A 21011-nucleotide genomic window follows, 5' to 3' on the forward strand; every position below is an offset into this window, starting at 1 on the left:
CGAGAGCTGTTGGCTCATAAATACTAATTTAAAATGTTTAATGTAGGAATGAAGGAGAATTAAATATGGACTAAAAACACTCTTGAGAGCTGCAAACCCAACTTTTATAACTCAGAAAATTAAAGAATATTCCCCTGCAACCCTAATGAGGACAACGGCATAGAAAGTGAATGAATGAATGAAAATATGTTTTTAAAAAAACGAAGTACATATAATAACATACAGTAAGCATTTAAAAACATGAAGGGCCTCTAACTTTTCTCCCGCCCCTCCAATTGTCTTCACACAGCTCCTCCCACCACCACCACAACTGACGTCATTGGTTATCCTCATGAATTTGGCCTCTTCAGATCACTTGGTGGCTCACTGTCTTGAGGTCCCAGTCCAGCTGTTTCCACCGATTTGGACTCTTCTCAGGTGCAGTGGTAAGGACATCCCATCAAATGCTGCATTTTTAATAACAAAATGTTATTTGTTCAAGTCTTTGCTCCTGTATTAATGGAAAAGTCTGGGTTAACCATGTAATGAACACTACTTGTTTTTGCGTAGGCAAAGTCAACTAATCAGGATGCTGTTTGGCTTCTTCTTATTCTCTGTTGGACTCCTCTTCAGCATAAGAACATGCACTGCAGGTAAGGAAGTTGCAGAAAATAATACAAAATTACTAAACTTTTTTTTTTTTTTTACACAAAATATTGTTTTTTGTATCCAATCGTGTCAAAGTGTGACCTGGTCAACTTCCTCTTCTCTGTTGCCAAACTCCCTCTGTGTTTTCACTGCCTTGACATGGCATAAATACATAATCTGTCAGCTCAGCTCTGAATCAAAGTGTTCCTCCACATCCTGTCCAACTGCTGAGATGGACAAAGAAGCAGAAATCCAGTTGACTTCAATGCAAAAATAGTAATAAATCATCTCTGTGGGGCTCACACAAACATAAAGAACCAGTGTGTTTCAGAGTGACAAGGGTTGGAAATGCTTGTATACGTGTCATCTTTTCAAAAGGAGGATCTGACGGTTGTTACGGTCGCGCCCCCCCCCCCCCCCCCCCCCCCCCCCCCCAAGGTGATGCATCCCCCTGAGGCCTTGGCCTGAATCAATGCTTTTGATACTCTTTGACTGGCCTCCTTGGTCTCACAGTGCCGTGCCATTGACGACCTCCAAACTAAACATTGTTTTGAGACAAGCGTGGCCAGAAGGAAAATACATTTATGTTCCTGAAATGTCCACCTCAAGTTAAATGCACAAAGGAATCTTTTATGTAGTTAAATTTAGGATGGACATGAGCCATTAGTGATATGTTGCCTTGTTGTTGTTTTTTCTAGTAGTTTCATTTAACTATAGATCTCATAAGCATACATACAACCCATACATTTTAATTGAAATAGGTCGATGCAACTTTTTGGTGGACATGTTGTAGAAAAAAACATTTATATTTCAACTCCAGCATTTGAAATCTGCCGATATTTAAACTCTGCCAAGATGAAGATTTTTATTTTTGGTTTGTTTATTTTATTTTCATTTTTTTCAAATTTATACTCTCCCAAGGGGGAAGACTTCTCTTTTGTTTTGTTTTTTTTTAAATTGATTTTTTAATATTTCATATTTTATATTATTTTTTTGATATTTTACTCTGCCAAGGATGAAGATTTTTTTTTGTTTCATTTCTTTTTTCTTCTTTTTTTCATATTTAAACTCTACAAAAGATGACAATTTTTCTCTTTTTTTTTTTTTAAATAAAACATTTGAACCCTGCTTTGGATGAATATTTTTCTCGTTTTGAGGTTATTTTATTTGGTTTCCTTTTTTGTATACTATACTACTTTACTACTATTAATATGCCCCCTTTTACTCAATGAGGTATTATAATTGTGCCCTTTTTAGGAAATGGCTTCTTCAGACTTCCGATTTTTAGCTCGTGTGGCAAAAATAAATTAATAAAATTAATGTATGCATGGCATGCACTTAACATCCTGTAATTGTATTTTTTCATTAATTTGGGTTAAAAAAAAATCTACTTCAGGTAGGGTGCGTCTAGCCTATTCTATATCTGACAAACTTAGAAGTGATCATTCTAACTTCTTGTTCCTTTTGCATTTCTCCCCGTACCTTAGCACAAGCAGAGTTGAGGATTACTACAATAATGGTAAGTATTAGTGTCATTACTGTAATAACGGTGCATGCACAATAATTCACCTTTAACAGATCTATACCTTTGGCTGTATAGCAAGAGCCTTACACGATGTCCAAAGGCTCTCAGCTGGAGGGTTTCTGCATGGACCTGCTGTCTGAGGTAGCCAAGAAGGTGGGCTTCAAGTACAAAGTGCACCTGGTCAAAGACAACTCTTATGGCAGGCAGGATGATAACGGACACTGGAACGGCATGGTCGGCGAAGTCGTGAGAGGGGTAAAAACAGAATGAACGGCATCAATAAATTAGTTGTTGCTATAAGGCTTCATTTTTGGCAGGAGGCCGACCTGGCCATTGCGCCGCTGACGCTCACGGCGGCTCGGGAGAAGGCGGTAGGGATGACGAAACCCTTCATGCAGACGGGAATAAGCATCCTGATGAGGAAGGACATCTCAGAGGAAACGGGATTCCTTGATTTCCTCACCCCCTTTTCAGCCAAGACGTGGGCTGGCATCATTGTTGCTTACCTGGCAACTGCTGCTTGCCTCTCACTAGTGTCCAGGTGGGTGGAGAAACACAATGTTGCTGAGCAAATAAAATGGAAATAATCTGCTACAGGGTCAAACTGTCGCCATCGGCGTTTCCAGGTGCATTTTCTCCATTTTTATTTAAATTTCCCTCCTCTGTAATGGATACGATTTAAAATGTTGCCAAATCCAATACTTTAAAGTCTCCTATAGCCACTAGCCACTAGTACTTTCTACAAAAGTAAATAACCGCCAAGGTCTCTAATTAACACTAGGTGAAACAACATTGACGTTAACAGCTGTGGCTGTGAGAAACCTCCACATGTGTTTTTTTGTATTAAGCCTGCAAGATGCCAGCAGCTGCATTTGAAGTATCATGACTGGTCAGCAGCCAGCAGCTTTATCCACCTCTGCATGCGCTGTAAAATATCAGTTGATCTACTCAGCTATTGGCGTGAAAGGCACGAGTGTTACACTTGCCGTACTGTTGCTTACAATGCACTCATCAGCACTATTTCTCCCGGTTGGGCAGTTTTCGTGCTATTACAACATTGGGTCTGTTACTGCTGTGTTGTGCAATATACTTGTTAATAAATGAACATGTGGTGAAAAAGGGCTTTCTCATGCACTCCAGTTCATTGTTAAAGTTAAAAGTTCAATTATTGGATGATTTTGTGTAACTTTTGGAAGCAAATCTAGAGGCTCCACAATAATTGGAAATTATAATAATGTAGTCATACATTTAACTGCCATTTTCCCACCTTTCCCCCCCACCATGTTGCTGTTCTGTACAAAAGGAACTGACATGAAATGGGCGGATGAAAATGACCCGGCAATTTTCCACCTTCGGAGATACTCTCAGAGCATTAAGAGAGGTGGTACACTGCCTGGGGCAGGGGTGTGATACGTACAGTAGCTCTGTGTGAAAGGCACAGGCGGGTAAATGGCGGATGGGCTGTTACAGCGCCGATTTAGCAATTGGTGTGATCTCTTTGTGAAAGAAGCTAGTGGTGGTTCTTTTTTCCAGAGTCAGCCCGAGTGAGTGGAGTCATCCTCAGAGTGAAGAGAACATCTTCAGTCTTCCGTACAGTTTGTGGTATGCAGTTGGAGCGCTGACTCTGCAAGGTGACACGTCAAAGCTGACGTTTTTGTTGTGTTTGTGTGTGTTTCTCTGCATTTGACGCCTCATTATTTTGTTTTGCCAGGTGCCGGTCCGCACCCCCGAGCCCTCTCGGGCCGAGTCATCTGCTGCAGCTGGTGGTTATTCGCCGTGGTCATCCTGGCTTGTTATTTCTCCAACCTCAGCTCGTCAATGAGCCCCGAGTCCACTCAGCTGACGGTGAAAGGATTCCAGGACTTGGCCAATCAGGATGTGATCCAGTATGGATGCTTGAGCGCCTCCTCCACTCTGGCTTTCTTCAAGGTGTGCTTTGTTGAACTTATCCTCCATCTTCTCGCCCTTGCTTGTTTCTCCTCTATTTTGCTTTTCTTTCCGCCAGAATTCCGACAACCCAGTGTACCGCAGGATCTATGAACACATGGAGAGAAGTAGAAGTTATGTGTCGTCCATGGATGAAGGCATCCAGCGAGCAAAGGAGGGCAACTTTGCCTTCATAGGAGAGTCTGTCTCTCTCGACTTGGCGGTGGCGCGTCATTGTGACCTCGTCAGAGCACATGAAGTAGTCGGCATGAGGGGATACAGCATTGCCGCCACGCTCGGTGAGGCTCATTAGCATTCACATGAACACTCTGAAGGCCCCCATCTTAAACTTTGGTCCTAATGAAGTGGCTAAAAGTCTGATCCTCATCTTGAATGCTTTTCAACAAAATATCATATATTACGAAGACAAATTAAATACTTATCAGAGGAGATCTGACATAAGGTAAGACATTTAAAGTCTAAACAAATACGAAAAAGTGCATACCCATTGTTAAAAAAATGCAGGTTCAAGAAATTCAGCTAGGAATTTGTACACAAATAATATTTTCTGAATAATGAAAAATACAAAATAATAATATTTATTGGTGAATAATAATGGAAACTTTTTTCAGGGCTGCACGGTGGCCTAGTGGTTAGCATGTTGGCCACGCAGTCAAGAAATCAGGAAGTACTCCGGTTTCCTCCCACATGAACATAAGTTAACTGGCGACTCTAAAATGTCTCTGAATTGTCCATAGGTATGAATGTGAGTGTGAATGATTGTTTGTCTATATGTGCCCTGCGATTGGCTGGACCAGTTCAGGGTGTACCCCGAGTCAGCTAGGATAGCATACCCGCATTGCCCGACCCTAGTGAGGATAAGCAGCATAGAAGATGGATGGATGGAAACGTTTTTCAGGTTTTTTATTTATTACATTGTAGTAGTCCTACAAAAGATTATATAATGCTATTATTAACATTTAATATTGTGGTATTGTATCAACTCAATTTTTTTCATAAAGGATCTCAGTTTAAGCAACTATACTGATAATATATCTATTTAAAATAAATAATAATATAAAAATAATAAAATAAATATTTTAATGCATTTATTTAATTCTGTTGCTATTATTTAATATTTTCTGATAAGTGTCATTGGAATGTAAATATATATACTGTATATATACTGTATGGTTAATAGTGTGTTATATTCTGATAAGAAAAAACGTCCAAATTAGGAATACTATTTCACAATTAATGAGTCATATTTAATAATACAGTTGAACCTTGGTTAGCGTCATTAATTCGTTCCAGAAGGTCCGACTCTAACCGAAACGAACATTAACCGTTTTTGCCATAAGATGTAATGTAAATCTTAAACCCGTTCCATAAAGCCAAAAAATGTTAACACAAAACACCTTTTTTTTAATAGTTTTACAATTATAGTTTTACATGCAGAAAACAATTTGAAATGCATATAAACACAAATACATGATCAATGAAAGGGATAAATGAACATTTAAGGTCACTTTTACCTTCATTGAAGACACTGCCACATCGTGTCTTTTGGAACATCTTCAATGAAGGCAAAACTAACCTTAAATGTTCATTTATCCCTTTCGTTTGTCATTTTTATGTAGTTACAATTGTTTTATGCATGTAAAACTGTACTGTGTTCCCTCGTTTATTGCAGGGAATAGGTTTCCAAAATAGCCGCAATAAGTGAAATCCACAAAGTAGCCAACTTTATATTTTTACAATTATTATATGTGTTTTAAGGCTGTAAAACCCCTCACCATACACTTTATACCCTTTTCTCAAACAGGCATCATCATTTTCTCACATTTCTCTCTTGTTTAAACACTCTCAAAAAAGTTCAAACTGTTGTTTGAATTTTAATGGTCAACCTATGAATTCTGCTGTAATGTAGAGTTTTTGTATCCTTGTTGAAACATATTGCTCCTGTCATAGCATTTTCCTCCTCCTCGTCCTCCTCCCTGAACCAAAGATTCATTTATTCCGTAATGGCGCCCTAAAGCCGCAACCTTACCTTCCTTCAGCATGTCTAGAGGTCCAACTTTTTGTGCGATGGTTAGCATCCTCCTCTGCCCTTTGGGCAGAACGTTTCGTCAACATCGTGGGTGTTGTCGGGGATAAAACATTGCAAACATACAGCACTTCAGAGTCGCACTGCTGGCGATCAACCATTTATGGAAATTTGGCCAGCCGAACGCCTTCTGTACTGCACAGGAAGGCGTGGAGGAGATTGACTGACAGTGGTCTACAGTCCCTCAGGACGCATAACACAATGCACGTTCACACACTGTAAAAAAAAAAAATTCCGCTGACCAGTGAGTCTGCAAAAGGTGAACCATGACGCAGCAGGGGAACACTGTAATCCTATAAAAACGTGTTTTGTGTTAATATTTTTGACAGTCAACCGCTGATGACATCATAGACAGACGACGTAACTTTCGGTTCCAGTTGCCATTTTGTTTATCTAGCTAATAGGATGCTAACAAGGTAGGACGTTTTATGATTAAAAAAAAAACCACATAACACATTTGGACTCACGCACTGTATTAGTAACATGACAAGACGCGCGCCATATTGTACACTAACCAAAGAATGCACGCAAACCGAGGCAAAATTGTGGTGTAAATTTGTGACGTTAACTGAAAAACACGCTAACCGGTGTGGACACTAACCAAGGTTCCACGGTAAATACCCCAAAATATCCACTTGTAATATATTTTTTTAAATAATAAGATTAACATTACTACAATATATTGTATTTAAATATAATACAATTCTTCTTTTTGATTTAATGCAATATATAAATATATACGTCTTCTAAAGGTTCTCCAATCCTAAAGAACCTGAGCGTGGCCATCCTGCAGCTGAGTGAGGCCGGCGAGCTGGCCTATCTTCAGAGTAAATGGTGGGCCAGCAGCTGCATGGTGGACAAGGCCAAGTCCACAGCTGTGCAGCCACACAGTCTCAAGGGGATGTTTGTGGTTCTTGCGCTGGGCCTGACACTGGGAGCTCTGCTGGCTGTCCTGGAGCTCTCCTCCAGGAGTCGCAGCAATGCGGCAGAGCAGAAGGTATGTGCTGAATGACATCCATTATGGATACAACTCCCATTTTAATCACAGACTTGAACTCGCAGCTCAATAGCAGACTTATCAGTCATATACAACTAAAATGCAGCGACATACTGTTTCAGTTTTTTGTATTTTACTGCATCCTGCACACAGAAAGCCTTCTGTCGGGTCCTGACTGAGGAGCTCAGCTTGCGTTTCAGGAACAAGAATGCAAACAGCGTTCAAGATCCTGCTGATGATAAAGATACAGACAAGGCATAGAAGCATCCTTCAAAAACTGACACAACCTCATTTTCTTCTCATTTGACAGAACCGCTAACTGTAGGTTAAGCTAGTGTACCTTATATATAAAAAAAAAAAATCATTGTTTCAAAATTCACATTGTTAGTTAAATAATAATTAACAAAAATGTTCATGAACAATTAACAATTCTAACTGAGCTAACAGCAATATGCATAAAACATTTTGTAAACAGTCAGCATGCAGTAGGATGCAATTATTACAGTAGGCTGAACTCGATTAAAAGTGTCTAAAAAGTGGTTATCAAGTGTGTTTCTTGTCATTTTACTTGGACACACTTCTTGTGGTAATTTGAACAAAGTAATAAAGTAAGAGTGCTGTCTAATCCTGTTATATTGTGATCTTTGCCTTGGCTGAGGCTTTGCAAGGTTGTCTTTGGCGTCATCCGTCCATCTCAGCCAGCTTTAGGGACCCTATCACATCCTTCTCATGGTGAGCCCCTTTCACACAGCCTGTAGGACTCGGCATTTTCCCCTCTGTCACTGTTTTGTGTAAAGGGAGAACAGAAGTCGACCCGCCTATTTTACAGCCTAGGACTTAGTGTCCGTGTGTCCGTGGTGGTAAGTTGCCTGTGTGTGTAAGTATTCCGCAACGCCGGGAAGGGGTGTGAATTGTAACACCCTGTTGTGTTGAAAGTAGCTGTAGCTGTCTGACAAGGAAATAACATCCAATTATCTGCATGTCACTGTATAAAAGTGCACACTTTTGTGACAACGTCTTCATTCCCTGGGTTCTGTGTGAAAGACGAACCAACAAATGCTGGATCTTTTCTTACGGCTCTTCAGGCTCATCAGTACCAAAGTTGTGGACTTTAGTTACACGACTTGGACTTGAGTCAGACTCAAATCACAATTTTGCTGACTTTGGACTCGACTTGACAATATCATCAAAGATTTGCAACTTGGCTTGGATTTTGACGTTAATGACTTGGGACATGACTTGGGACCTGGCTTGGACTTTAGTCTTAGTAAAATACTTAAGGTTTTCAGTGAATGTGTTGAGTAAAATGTGTCCCCCTGCGCATTAGTGTTGCGCAATGGGATGTAAACAAAGAATAATAGTAGTGTATAAGGTGACTATAGGGGTGTTATTTCATGTCTACCGGGCTCTAATAATGGTAAAAAACTAATTTAGAAAGTCATAAACAAGTTTTCTATGCTCTAACTACAAAAACATTCAATTTATTAATATTGAATCCTACCTCACGGAAATTCACTTATCGCTGTCAGGTCTGGAACCAATTAACCACGATAAATGAGGGACGACTGTACTACGGTTTGTCTTGTAGAATAGAAAGCTGCCTTTTTGACCCTTTATTGCCACTGTACCTCTCGCTTGTGCTCGACAAAGCCGGAGCCGGTCGAGCAAGGCCCAACAACTCGTGGTTACTATAACCTTTTTCAAAGAGACAGTACATCTGGCATTTTTCCACATTTGGGAAATGAATCAGATAACTCCATGATGTCAGTGCCAGCGTCTGGTGTGACGTATAAATTACTTGTTGGACAGCGACCATTGCTTTCAACACAACAGGAAAGGAGAAGTGCGTGTTGGAATACCCTGACTTACTTTGTTACACATTGTTACATACTACCTCAGAATTGCTGGGTCCACCTCAGACCCACCCTTTCTGTGTTGGTGCCCTTTCTACAGATGTCCATTGATACGGCAAAAAAGCAGGAAAATGCCACTTAAGTTGAAGTAACTTGGATTTCAGTAAAATACTCCAGTCTGGATATCAGGGAGTAGTCCTCTAAAAAAGAACCCAGCTTACTGACTCACAAATCCTGTTCATCAAAAAAAAGTGGAGATTTACATCGGATGTCCCTCATCTTCTTGTCAAAAAGCGCCTTCATCTCTCTCTGCAAGGTGCCGTCGTGTTGCTCTGAGCCCGCTGCTACAGTCCTGGCACTTAACTCCAGGCTGTCTGAGCTGCCATCACTGCTGGATGTGCTGTCGGACAAGCACAGACCGTTGGGTATGGTCCGCACCTGGCGCCAGGTCTGCTGCCAGTGGGAGGAAGAAGGCTTGCGGATCACCATGGGAGTGAGAGGAGAGCTGCTGTGTTTCCGGGGACAGCTGCTTGAGCGAGCTTTTGTCCGTATTGGGGTGGAGGGTTTCGGGGTGGCCGGGGTCTCTAAAGTCCTTCGGACCCGTGGAGGGGATGGCGGAGGATTAAGAGGGGAGAATTTGGCTTCCCAGTGTGAGGGAGGTTGCGGGATTGGAGGTGGAGGTTCTTCTGGTGGTTCTGGGTCAGTCTTTTGGATTGTTCCTGTTTCAGTCGAATGCTCTGGTCCAAATGTGTGTAGCTCCGCACTGTCAGATACTGAAGACTGAGGTTCATTCGAGTCAGGAGCTGGGCACTTACTGTCCTCGTTTGGACTGTCCGGACATGGACGAGTGTCTAAGTCAAAGCTGTCCTCCAACACGCAGTGAGCCACCGTGTTTAAATCCGTGGAGGACATCTTGCTGAAGATCCTTCTCCTGGTCTCTGCAGGATTGTGAATTCTCACCCTATGAGCACGTTTCACGGGTTCACTCATGGCGCCTTTGTGCACAGCAGCCCTGACCGCTGGCCCTTGAACCAGTGGAGACATGTCTGTGTTCCTGCTGTCCTGGGAGAAGGAGTCGGCGTCCTTGCGGAAGAACAAAGGGGTCCAGTCTTCCGAGGACTGCACGGAGAAGTCGAGGGATGGCTGCCTTTGGTGGCCCTTCATGTGCTTCTGGGCTGCTTTTTGGATGTGCTTTTTGGCCACTTGGACGGCATTGCTGGGCTTTATCTGAGTTTTTTAAAAAGAAAAGTGTTAAATGACATCTCAGTTAAAAGGACTTGTGATTTTAAGGACCTTACCTTGCCGTCAATGATGGAAACATGAACAAAAATGGAAGACTCTGCCATCCCCTCCAAGTACACGTGTCGATAACCTACCAGTTTGAATGCAGTTCAATTCATGCTCATACTATATGCCGTTGTTATTATAGAAGTTAATCATTTACCTGGCATCATGCTTTTCAACGCTAATGTCCTCTGGCCAATGAAATCCCGTCCAATGGGGTCGTGATCCCAAATTTGGAAGCGCACCAGGGCAATCTGTGGCATTAGAATGTTGAATACCAGTGTCTCCTCCCACATGGGGTTGAAGCCTGGAGGATCAGTAGAAGGCACAGATCATCCACTTTATCCTTCTCATTCATCTACAGTCATGACTCGAATCACCGCAAAATCAAAAGGGAACTGACAAGAGCATGCGTGTAAACATTGAGCGAGATTGGGTAAAAAAACATGACCGCCATCAACTAAAATGTTGTGACAGGATCAAGGGTGGGACTTTTGACCGCAGCATTTTGACCACACCCCTTGGGGGCGCCACAAAGGTCATTACAATATAATTGCTTACAATCTATACCAGGGGTCACCAACGTGGTGCCCGCGGGCACCAGGTAGCCCTCCACGACCACATGAGGTGCCCGCAAGCCTGCTTTTCATTCAGGTTTTCAGTTAATAATGAAAGAACAGTAGAAAGAAATGCATTCTGAAATACAAAATTTTGTTAATGTTCTGGTAAAACAAGCATATTTGCTTTGTTTGGGTTTAAAATAAGCTCTGAAAATAAATGTTAGAAAAATGAGTCGCTCTTGGCCATTTTCATTTTGTAAAAGTAGCTCCCACAAGGAAAAACGTAGGTGACCCCTGATCTATACTATACCATTATCGTCCACCACTCTTGTTTGCTGCTTTGAACAATCGACGGGTAGACCGATGATCTCGACCTCCACAAAGGGATCAATGATCTGGAAGTTGTGAGAAACATCATAGTAAAGTATTTTTACAGAATGCTAAATGTTGCCGACAGTATATATGCATTTTACAGACCTCCCCTCTGTCTCCAAACATGGAGTCTTTGGGTTTGGGAAGCTGCTGACCACTGATGATCTTTAGCACTAACTGAATCTTCTTCTTCCCTGGAAGCGGATCCTCCAAATTGGGATTAAAGGCACCTGAGAGAGAAAAAAACCTTACAAAAATCCAACACATTAAACGCAAATTGCATTTTGAATATCCGCATACCTTTACACATGATTTTAGGTTTGAGAATGTATCCACAGTTTCCGTTGGTTGAGAACTTGGCTTGGTTCAGTTCAAGCATGCGCCCCTCTGTTTGATAGTTCATGGCCACTAAAACACAAAAGAACAGTGGGGGAAATAATGATTTGATTTGTAGGATTGCCGCTTACAAAGACATAAACAGTCCATAAACTTGACAGTCTCTGGACATTAATCCTATTGGAAATTTGTAGACAGCCTCGAAACATTCAGGATTTGGAGTGTATCTGGAAAGAGAAGTGGACCAAAATCCCTCCTGCGAGAAGCATCGGACCTCTGTGCTCGCCAACATGAGGTTTCTCCACCAAGTACTACAGTAAGTAACAATTTGCTTGGGGATCAAATACTTACGTCATTGAATCAACTACATTAACTTGTTACCTTTTATATAATGTAAACTGTTCATTTCTTTGTCTACAAAATCAGTAGGGGGTCAGATAAGTACTTTGCCCACTGTATATATTTTTGCTCACAGGTGTACCTAATGATCAGGTCATACCCATGTGACATCCTGCATTCCAGTAGGGCTGCGGGTTGAAGTTGCTGGAGTCCACCCTGTAGTTGGACGGGTAGACTCTGAGGAGTTGGCGCTGGTTGAAGCGGACCAGTGGACCGGGCTTCAGCTGCAGGATCTGGTTCATGACGGTCTCATTGAGCGACGACACCTGCCAACTATTGGCAAACGCTGCCAGACACAAATGGACGTTATGAGCATTCCCATTCCCAGATCTTATAGCGACCCAAGATGCCTTAACTGAAGGGTACCTTGTGTTTCTATGTCATGCACTCGGACGGATTTTGTGTACTCGACGAGGTCAGAGAGAGCGCGGGACAGCCTCATTGTTTTCCTCTTCCTGTCGACAACATCATAAATATATACCAGAGCGCTCAAAATGCATTGTTGTCATTCGAGTGAGAAGAGAGACAATTAGTGGATTGACCCCTCCCTTCCAAATTTAGTTTTTTTCTGTGGCGGCTATGTTTTTCCATCAATTTAGTTCAAACTGTATGCATTTGTATATCTCAGTCCTCTAAAGTGGTGTGCCAAGTTTGGTGTCGATTGAGTGAAAATTAAAACAAAGAAGCAGAAAAATAACTAAAATAACAACAACATATTTTTTCCCCAGGCAAATTTGATCATTTTACTCCTTAATAGACAAGCCATCATACGACGAATTGCTTAGAAAAGTAATAGCACAGTCCATGTAATAGAGGTTCATCTTTTGACCAAGTTTCATCTTTCTGCACGCAACGGTTCAAAAGAAGAAGCTGGTAGTAATATGCGTAAGGACACACCATGGGTATGTCCTTATTTTAGCACGACTGTAAATGGCGATTTACACACCAAACACACCTGTGTACCAAATTTTGTGGTGATTCGACCAAGCACGCTAAAGTCACAGTGTGTTTTTTTGTAGAGCCAAGCTGCATTAAAAGGTCAAATTTGGGGGTTTAATAACAGCGCCACCATGTGGTGGTGTATTTGTCAGCAAAATAATAGCCCAGGCAACACAGCAGGTGTTTATTTTTTACAAATGCTCACCCTTTTGTGTGCAGTGTTTCAGGACTACAAGAGTGAGCTTACTTGGGGTGATAAACAATCTGTGTCCTGTCCCTGCTGCTGCTGCTGTAGTCCGACTCTCCATCAGACCTGCCTTGACTCCTCACTCGGATTCTCTTTTTTCTCTGCAACAATAACACATCTCCTGTGTTTAAAGCCTTCTTAGCTTGTCCATATCTATTTTCCAAGAGGAAAACAATAGGACCTTGCGTTTGAAGCTCCTCATGATTGATCTGCCGAATCGTTTCTTCTTCTTTGGTTGGCGTGCAGCGAGACCGCTGTTCTCGTCCTAAAAAGAGTCATGTGATCAGTACATGGCTGCGTTTAACCTGTTCATTTCAATCACAAACTTGCCTGTGAATTCTCATCGTCTTCCTCCTCATCATCGTCTTCCTTGTCATCCCCCGTGTCTTCATCAGACACGTCTCCTTCCTCAGCATCAGGGTCAAGGTTTGCCGGGAGCTTCTTTCCCTGAAACACAGCAACCAACACACAAATACGGTAGCTGCACTATAAACACAATATGCCCCTAGAGCAGGAGACGCGGAGGAGACGCGGTGAACTGTCAGGGGGTCGTGAGGCAGGGAGGACTTTCACTATTAGTGCAGACCTGAATATGCTTGTATGTTTCACTGCTGTCCATTTTGTTGCATTTTGCTGGTTTCATTTTCGAGTTCACTCTCTACAGTACGGATAAATAAATAGATTTGATCAGGTTCTCAATAGTATTTGAAATTGGGGGGGCGCGAAAATATTTCTGTTCCCTGGTAGGGGCATGACAGAAAATAATTGAGAACCGCTGCCCTACAACACACTATTTTTGCCACCTAAATTGCATTGAAAAGAAAACAGGAACAAATTTCACATAAATAATAAAAAGTTTGACTGTACAAACAATTAATGAACACAAGAGGCTTATTTTTAAGTTAAATAAAACTGATAAAACTGCACCGGTTTCACTGAAAAAAAATATTAATAAGTGTCTCTTTAATAAGTGTCTCTTTAACAGAAAAGCTGCAACAGTTCATAAATACGCAGGACTTGATGGAAAAAGTCCTTTGGGCCAATAGATGGTAATCACATGAGGCGTGGATGTTGAGAGTGGCATGGGAACTTTATCTCAGCCATTGGAAGGATGTACATTTTGGGACACATCTTCAGTATGTACCTTTGAATCGGTAGGCGTTTCGGCCTTTCAACACTAGACAGCCTCATCAAAGGCGGCCAACTACAGTGTGATCAAGCCTGAGCCTGTGTCCCATGCCCAATCATGAGTAAAGTAGTGCCTGGAAAGTGGAGGGAGATGAGCTAGGCAGTAAGGTCCCGACCTGGGATGAAAAAACTGCCCCGCCCACCGGGTCATGGCTCAGAAGGGTTTAAAACTTCTTTAGGGTCATCAGGTGGGTACCCTCCCGTCATTGGTGTTTCGATGATAGGCCCATGACACCTCCAGAGAGCTCATCGGCAACACCTGGCGTCCCAGGTGTGTGCCCCCCTCTGCTTTGAGCAAACGCTCCTGTCATATAGAGGATCTTTGACTCGCATTGTTGCAGTAGGGCCTTAAGAAAACCAGAGTACTCCTGTCCTATCAAGGAGCTTTGTGGTATCATTTCTTGCAGAAGATCCTTAAAAACAGCAGAGCACTCCTGTTATACAGAAGATCTTTGCATTTTTGCAGCACATACTTAAAAAAAGTGTTGCTGTCCTATAGCTGATTTTTGACTATAGCATTTTTTTGCAGTAACTCCTTAAAAACAGCGGAGCACGTCTGTCATAGAGAAGATCTTTATGGTATAATTTTTTGCATTACGTTCTTAAAAACAGCAGAGCGCTCTTGTCATATAGAGGATCTTTGACTGCCCAATTTTTGCAGGAGGTTTCAGTCTATCACAGCAGTCATCAGATACCATACAAAGATGCATCTGTGGTGGATCGTTGCAAAATGATTGTACAATTGGCAAGTGCTGTAATCATCTGGCAATGCCAAGACACGTTTCTTGCATTGTTGTTAATCTTCTTACAGAAAAAGTCTAATATTTGAAAACCAATGCATGTTTGGACTGAGAAAAGTCCGACCAACAAAGAAAACAATGTGTATTTAGGAGCCTCACCTTCACCAATATTTTCCCCTTCAGGATTTCAGGGGACGGCAACTTCTTGCATTCGTAGATGTTGACGTGGGACAGGTCCAGCTTGTCCTGCAACACCTCTCTTAGGTACTCAGCCATCTTTTTCTGCTGCGGTACCGTGCAATGGTTCTCTATGGACAAAATGACTGGGTACCTGCAAGGGGGTGTGGTAGTAATTCTAGCCGACAAATTGTTTTCTTTTAGCTAATTAGCTGAATCGGTACATACTGTGATTTGGTGAAGGCGTATTTATTGATGGTTTCAATGACATCTTTGAAGAGTATTTTCGAGGTCAAGGTATACCCGTGGTGGATGATGGGCTCCCCATCTGGTCCATCCCAGCAGTCCACTGCAGAAGAAGATTTGAGATGAATGATGCAACAAAAGCTGCTGCATGTTGAAGAGGCTCACCTTCCACGCAGCGGCATCCAGCCTGGAGGACGTAAGCATACATCTCCACGCTGGACTGAGACAATAGCTGGTCCCCAGTCAGGTAGGTGTTGTGTGATGTGGCGATGAAGTAGTTGCACAGAGGCTGTGTCATGTCCTGGTTGACCTCGTTGTGCTCCGGGTTGAAGATATCCCCACCTGGGCTTCGCATGTAGTTGGTGAAACCTGATGGAAGCAAGTTTTAATAGAGGTCAGCAGATGTTTTGTCGAGGAGGTGCCCCGCTTTTGCTCGTACCGTCTATTCCCAGGACCATGCGCTGCAGGTTCTCAGGACACGGCTCAAACTTGGCCACTATGTCAACCAGGTGCTCTCTGGCGAGACCTCGCATCTGCCAACACAAACATTTTAATCAATTGTGGCATTTACCGAGAACAGAAACTGAACGCTTTTGACCCTTTAAGGCCACAGTACTTCTCACTTGCGTTTGACAAAGGTAAAGTGAGTCAATCAAGGACAAGATCCCTGACAAAACTGGCATATCACAAGCACACCTCTACACAGGGTGGCTTCTCTTTGCACTTTTTCTGCCCCACTGGCAATTAAAAAGATTACATTGCCCAGGCAAGCTGGCATTTTCCCACCTTTTTCTATTGGAAATAGGGAACCTGGCAACTTTCCGCCATTCGAGGTACTATAAGAGCCGTAACAGAGGCAAGGAGTGCTGTAATCATGGTATGGTGATGTGAAGTTTAACACCTCACACTCATTTCACACAGAAATCTTGCCAAATGTCTGAATCAGAAACCCCTTTCACACTGCCTATAAAAGCTATGAATTTTGTACCTCCAGGGTGAAAAGCCCCGACATAAGAATTTCATACAGTAGGTCGTGAGGTGTAACAGAGGTGGGATGATGCCTTTGAGAAAGGGGACACTCAGTGTCAGCAATTATGGCTGTCTGACAAGTGTTTTATACACCAGATATTGTGGTAAGCCATGTCATTATGTGGATTGCGCAACCACTGGCTTCACTGTGTTCTGCAGAAAAGGCACAGGCAAATAAATGCCAGATCTACTGTTATGGATTGGATATGCCAATTTTGTGGGGTCTCTGTGTGAAGAGTGGAGTTATATTTTCCGCCTGTCCCTTTTACACAGAACTACGCTCTTTTGTGTAATGCACTGAATTATACTATTGCTGTAAACAATATTGTTATTTGAAAACACACACTGTTGCGACAATATCCCACTTTTGCTAGGTTCTGGGTAAAAAGCACAGGTAAAAATACTGTTACATCTGTAATGCTCCAGTTTTGCGGAAACTGTGTGAGATTTGTAACAGAAGATGCAACATTTATCCACCTGTGCCTTTTACACCAAAAATCCAGTGGCGAAGAAATATTGCCATTTTTCACACAGCAACGTGGCATTCAGAATCAGATAAATCAATGACATCCAGCCCAGTGTTCGATGTGTGTGGTGTGTGTATCAGATACTTGTTGGACAGCGACAATTGCTTTCAACACAGCAGGGCACAAGAAGTGCCCTGTCTTGGCGTTGCGGAACACCCTTTCACACTGGCATTGTCCTGCCTCTGTTACACCTCTGATACCATACCCAAAGTTGCTCAAAGTCGGTGCTTTTACAGCGATATTTGATTCGTAGCTTATAAGGAGTGTGAAAGGGGCTTCTGATGCTGCAATTTTGCAGGATCTCTGTGTGAAAGAGGCTTCACCGGCAACAATTGCTTTTAACACGACGTAGCAAGAGGAGTGAACGGCAGGTGTTAAAATTCACACACCTGTCTCAGCATTGCACAGGTGTCCCTCCTCTGTTACAGCTCTGATGCTACCTCAGAAGGTGGAAAATTGCCAGGTAGACTTCACCCCCCCATTTCTTCATTGTACCTTCTGCTCATTCTCTAAAAAGCGGGCAAGGTCATGCAGGTCCATGACTTCTTTCTGATTACTGTAGGATATCAAGAGAAGGTAGAGGTCTCTTCGCGTGGAGATCATCTTGTAGAACGAACAGAATTCCTCAAAACCCAAGGTGCCCTGGTTCTCGTCCGTGTCTGCGTCCTGCAAAGATAACGACACAAGTGGTCTGAGCGGGGTTTCCAGAGGATGTTCGACCTTCAGGTGGCCTTACTTGGAACATCTGCCTGACTTTCTGCTTGGGTAGATTGACGTTGAGCTTGTGGAGCAGCTGGTGAACTTCTCCGATGCTTAAGGTGCCATCGCCGTTTTTGTCTGCCTCAGAGAAAGTCTGCTGTAGCCATGTAAAGCAATTAAGGAACCATGAGAACCATTTATTAATTTATAGCAGTGGTTCTTAAACTTTTTACTCCTCTCTCTGGTGTTCCTGAGTACCACTAGATATAGCCCACACGTACCTCATGTGGTACTCGTACCACAGTTGGAGAATAATGATTATTGCATGAAGGATATTGATCTCTGGTGCGTTGCCTTCGAGCCAGGCTGTCTTCGTCGCTGATGCCAGCCATGAGGTACTTCAGCCCGGTGATCCATGTTCGGGCCTCCTCGGCATTGGTGGTCACCAAGTCCAGGGACTTGACGCGCTCGCCGTAGTAAATACTGAAGCAGCAGTTCGGGTCAAAGCGGTTGTCTGCGTACCTCCTGAAGACCTCCGACTTTTTGCCCTCGCACACCTCGTGGATGGAGTCAATAGTTACTGGAAACCATGAAGGAAAGACAGCGCTGTCATAACTTTAATATGATTGATTCTGCATGATATCTTGGTATTGCTATGATAGGCGGTGATGATTTCACCTTTTCTAAGCCTTCATTTTTTTGTTATTTCAGATCAGCAAATCAGTAAATTAGCAAAGAATGTTTTGATTTTAATAAATGCAAGGATCATGTTTTTTTAAAATATATATAATATACTTAAAAATGTTCACAAGTGAAAATTTTTATTTCAAATTTTAATGTATTACAGTAATTTAAATTATTTTTAAAAAGTAAAGAAAAAAGGGTTACAATATTTTTATTATGCCGGCTGTAGTTTGCAGTAATGCTGAAAACGTCAAATTTTGTTTTAATCTCATCATGTCTGGAAAAAAAAACAACTTCAGTTATTTTAAGTTCATTGTTTTACTTGAATTCTAAATTCTTAATTCTACATTTTAATTCTAAATTCTTAATTCTAACATTACAACTTTTTTTTTCCAGATGTGACATTTTTTTTTTTAGCAAGCAAAAAAGATGCTTGATTTTTTTTTTCCGCCCGGAAAAATATACAGCTATTTTCTTTCGTTGGGTTATTTGTTATTGTTCACAATTATTAGGCAATTTGCAAGTTTGATGAAAAAAATATGGAACATCTGGAAATTATATTACTTTTACTTGAAAATAAGCAATATTTTTTTGGGAAAATGTATTACTTTTTCATTTTTACTAAAAAATATGCACATTTTTTCCCCCACTTCTTTTTTTTGGGATAATAAACAACTTTTATTCTTGGGAGTCTTCCAGTATAATTGTTTCTATAATCTTTTTGATGTGGTCCTCACACGTTTTTGTAAGTCCTGCCTTTAATATTTACTTTAAAATTTCGGTAGCAAAATGAGAGGCACAATATTAGGAATGCAGGCAACTTTGACAGCTCTCAGGTGTACCTAATGTTATGTCTGTTGAGTGTTACTCTGTAAAAGAAATGATTGCTGCCTTGGAAAAAAAGAACAATTATAAGACTATTTTAGCTCAAAATGAATAGTTGGAGTAATGAAGGCTCACTTTTGGCTTTGTCATGTTTCTTGGATGGCCGCCACCTGATGCAGGACCTGTGCTCGTCCAGGTAGTAAAACCTCACAAGGCCCTTCTTCTTTCCCTTCAGTTTGCTCATCTGTGTTCCCATCTGCATGGTGCACATGGACCTCTCCACTATGGGGGATCACACATATACACTAGTAGATGCAATGCAGGCCAGGACATGTTATTATGAGATTATAGTCTGCGTCACACTGGTGTGTGTTTTTTGTGTGAGTAATCTCAAACAAGTACATGTGACACAGCCTGGCTCGTCATGCAGGCTAATCCTAAAGGATTGTCTCAGCTCCATATGCCCATTATTGACTCAAGGGCCTCCCTCGCCTATGCTTCAAGTCCTGCAATTGTCTCCCTAATCTTGCAAGAGTTCCAAGAGTCAAGGTCTTACCTATCTGCCCCAGCCTCCATTTTGGCTGGGCGACCACACTCCCCCCGATCCAGAAAAACTCCTCTGCCAGCCTGGAGATGGAGGCTTTCTGCCACAGTTTAGGTGAGCTCATGATGGACATGGTGGGGGAGTTTGGGGGGTTGGATGGCATCTTGGGGCTGGATGGTGAGAACACGCCCGGCGACAGCGAGCCCAGAGACTGGAAGGTGGTCTTTTTGGGTGAGAGAGAAGCCTGCAGCGGGGGGGTTCCACTCATCCACGGTGATGATGGAGGCGCCATCGCCGGGCTGATCCCTGAAGTGGACATTTGGGGGTGCTGTCCCATGAGCCCTAAATGCCCACTTACATCCCAGCTTTGTTGTCCTGTCGGTGGCTCATCCTGAGATTGGGTTCCCCCTCGTCAGCCTGGCATAGGTCGTCCATGTATGTTCCCTCAGAGAAGAAAAGCGCAGCATGTGACTGCCTCTAAATCTTCCTCAAGCGCTAATCCCGCAGTCTTGCCTTCATGGAGGGATTTTCACGCAACCAACAGGAAGGAGGAGCAAACATTCACGACGCAACGTCCTGTCACCTGAACTTAGACAACAATACCTGAACTTACAGTACCTTACAGATATAGTCAGCTCTGCTTTAATAGATGTCTAGCCACAACAACCATTTCAAAAACAAACACCACACCTCAAATAAACACCTCCTTCCTGTACCGCCTCAGAAAAAATACCAATTTCTGCCTCTAGATGGCAGCAGATACCAACACGTGTTGCAGTAGAAGTCTTTTCCACCCCCTGCTGAGTCCACATGGCATCTGTAAAGTTGATGTGGAGTGATGGGGAGAAAATGCTGACCCAAAAATAAAAAGCGATAAAAAAAAAAAATCATTATTATTTGCATTTTTTTGCTAGTTCGCTTATCCTGGCCAAGGAAAACTGGAGCCTACATTATTTATTTGAGAAAATTAAAAACTCATAATATTATTATAAAATAATCCAATTGTTTATCTGTATTATTAAAGATCAAATACAAATATTCTACAAATAAAATAAAAAATGGATTTGGACTAATAACATTTATTCTGCTTCCTCCTCGTTTAACAGCATATTTGATGAACACAATCCTCATTATTGTGTCTCTCCTATATGTGGAACAACACCAACGTAACATGAGGTGT

At 42.2% G+C, this 21011-nt stretch overlaps 2 protein-coding genes across 2 annotated transcripts; one reads left to right on the forward strand and one right to left on the reverse strand.

Annotated features, from left to right (window-relative positions):
- The first annotated feature begins 295 nt into the window (after positions 1 to 295).
- si:dkey-183j2.10 (probable glutamate receptor) lies at positions 296 to 7799 on the forward strand. The gene is made up of 10 exons (XM_054783823.1): positions 296 to 425; positions 550 to 632; positions 2115 to 2146; positions 2228 to 2407; positions 2470 to 2693; positions 3686 to 3783; positions 3864 to 4081; positions 4158 to 4377; positions 6938 to 7182; positions 7336 to 7799. Exons 2-10 carry the CDS (start codon positions 569 to 571, stop codon positions 7441 to 7443), a joined length of 1389 nt encoding a protein of 462 aa, XP_054639798.1. The 5' UTR covers positions 296 to 425; positions 550 to 568; the 3' UTR covers positions 7444 to 7799.
- plch2b (phospholipase C, eta 2b) lies at positions 6889 to 20413 on the reverse strand. Its single transcript, XM_054783816.1, has 20 exons — positions 19844 to 20413; positions 19423 to 19569; positions 18060 to 18358; positions 17816 to 17935; positions 17575 to 17745; positions 15963 to 16056; positions 15689 to 15892; positions 15506 to 15626; positions 15260 to 15431; positions 13503 to 13619; positions 13354 to 13437; positions 13173 to 13273; positions 12353 to 12441; positions 12087 to 12272; positions 11552 to 11659; positions 11357 to 11481; positions 11190 to 11274; positions 10480 to 10626; positions 10334 to 10407; positions 6889 to 10262 (listed from the first exon to the last, which is right to left on the reverse strand). The coding sequence occupies exons 1-20, from the start codon at positions 20166 to 20168 to the stop codon at positions 9261 to 9263; spliced, it is 3771 nt and encodes a 1256-aa protein (XP_054639791.1). The 5' UTR covers positions 20169 to 20413; the 3' UTR covers positions 6889 to 9260.
- Between the last annotated feature and the right edge of the window lie 598 nt (positions 20414 to 21011).

This window comes from Dunckerocampus dactyliophorus, chromosome 8, assembly GCF_027744805.1.
Source record: "Dunckerocampus dactyliophorus isolate RoL2022-P2 chromosome 8, RoL_Ddac_1.1, whole genome shotgun sequence".
NCBI lineage: Eukaryota > Metazoa > Chordata > Actinopteri > Syngnathiformes > Syngnathidae > Dunckerocampus > Dunckerocampus dactyliophorus.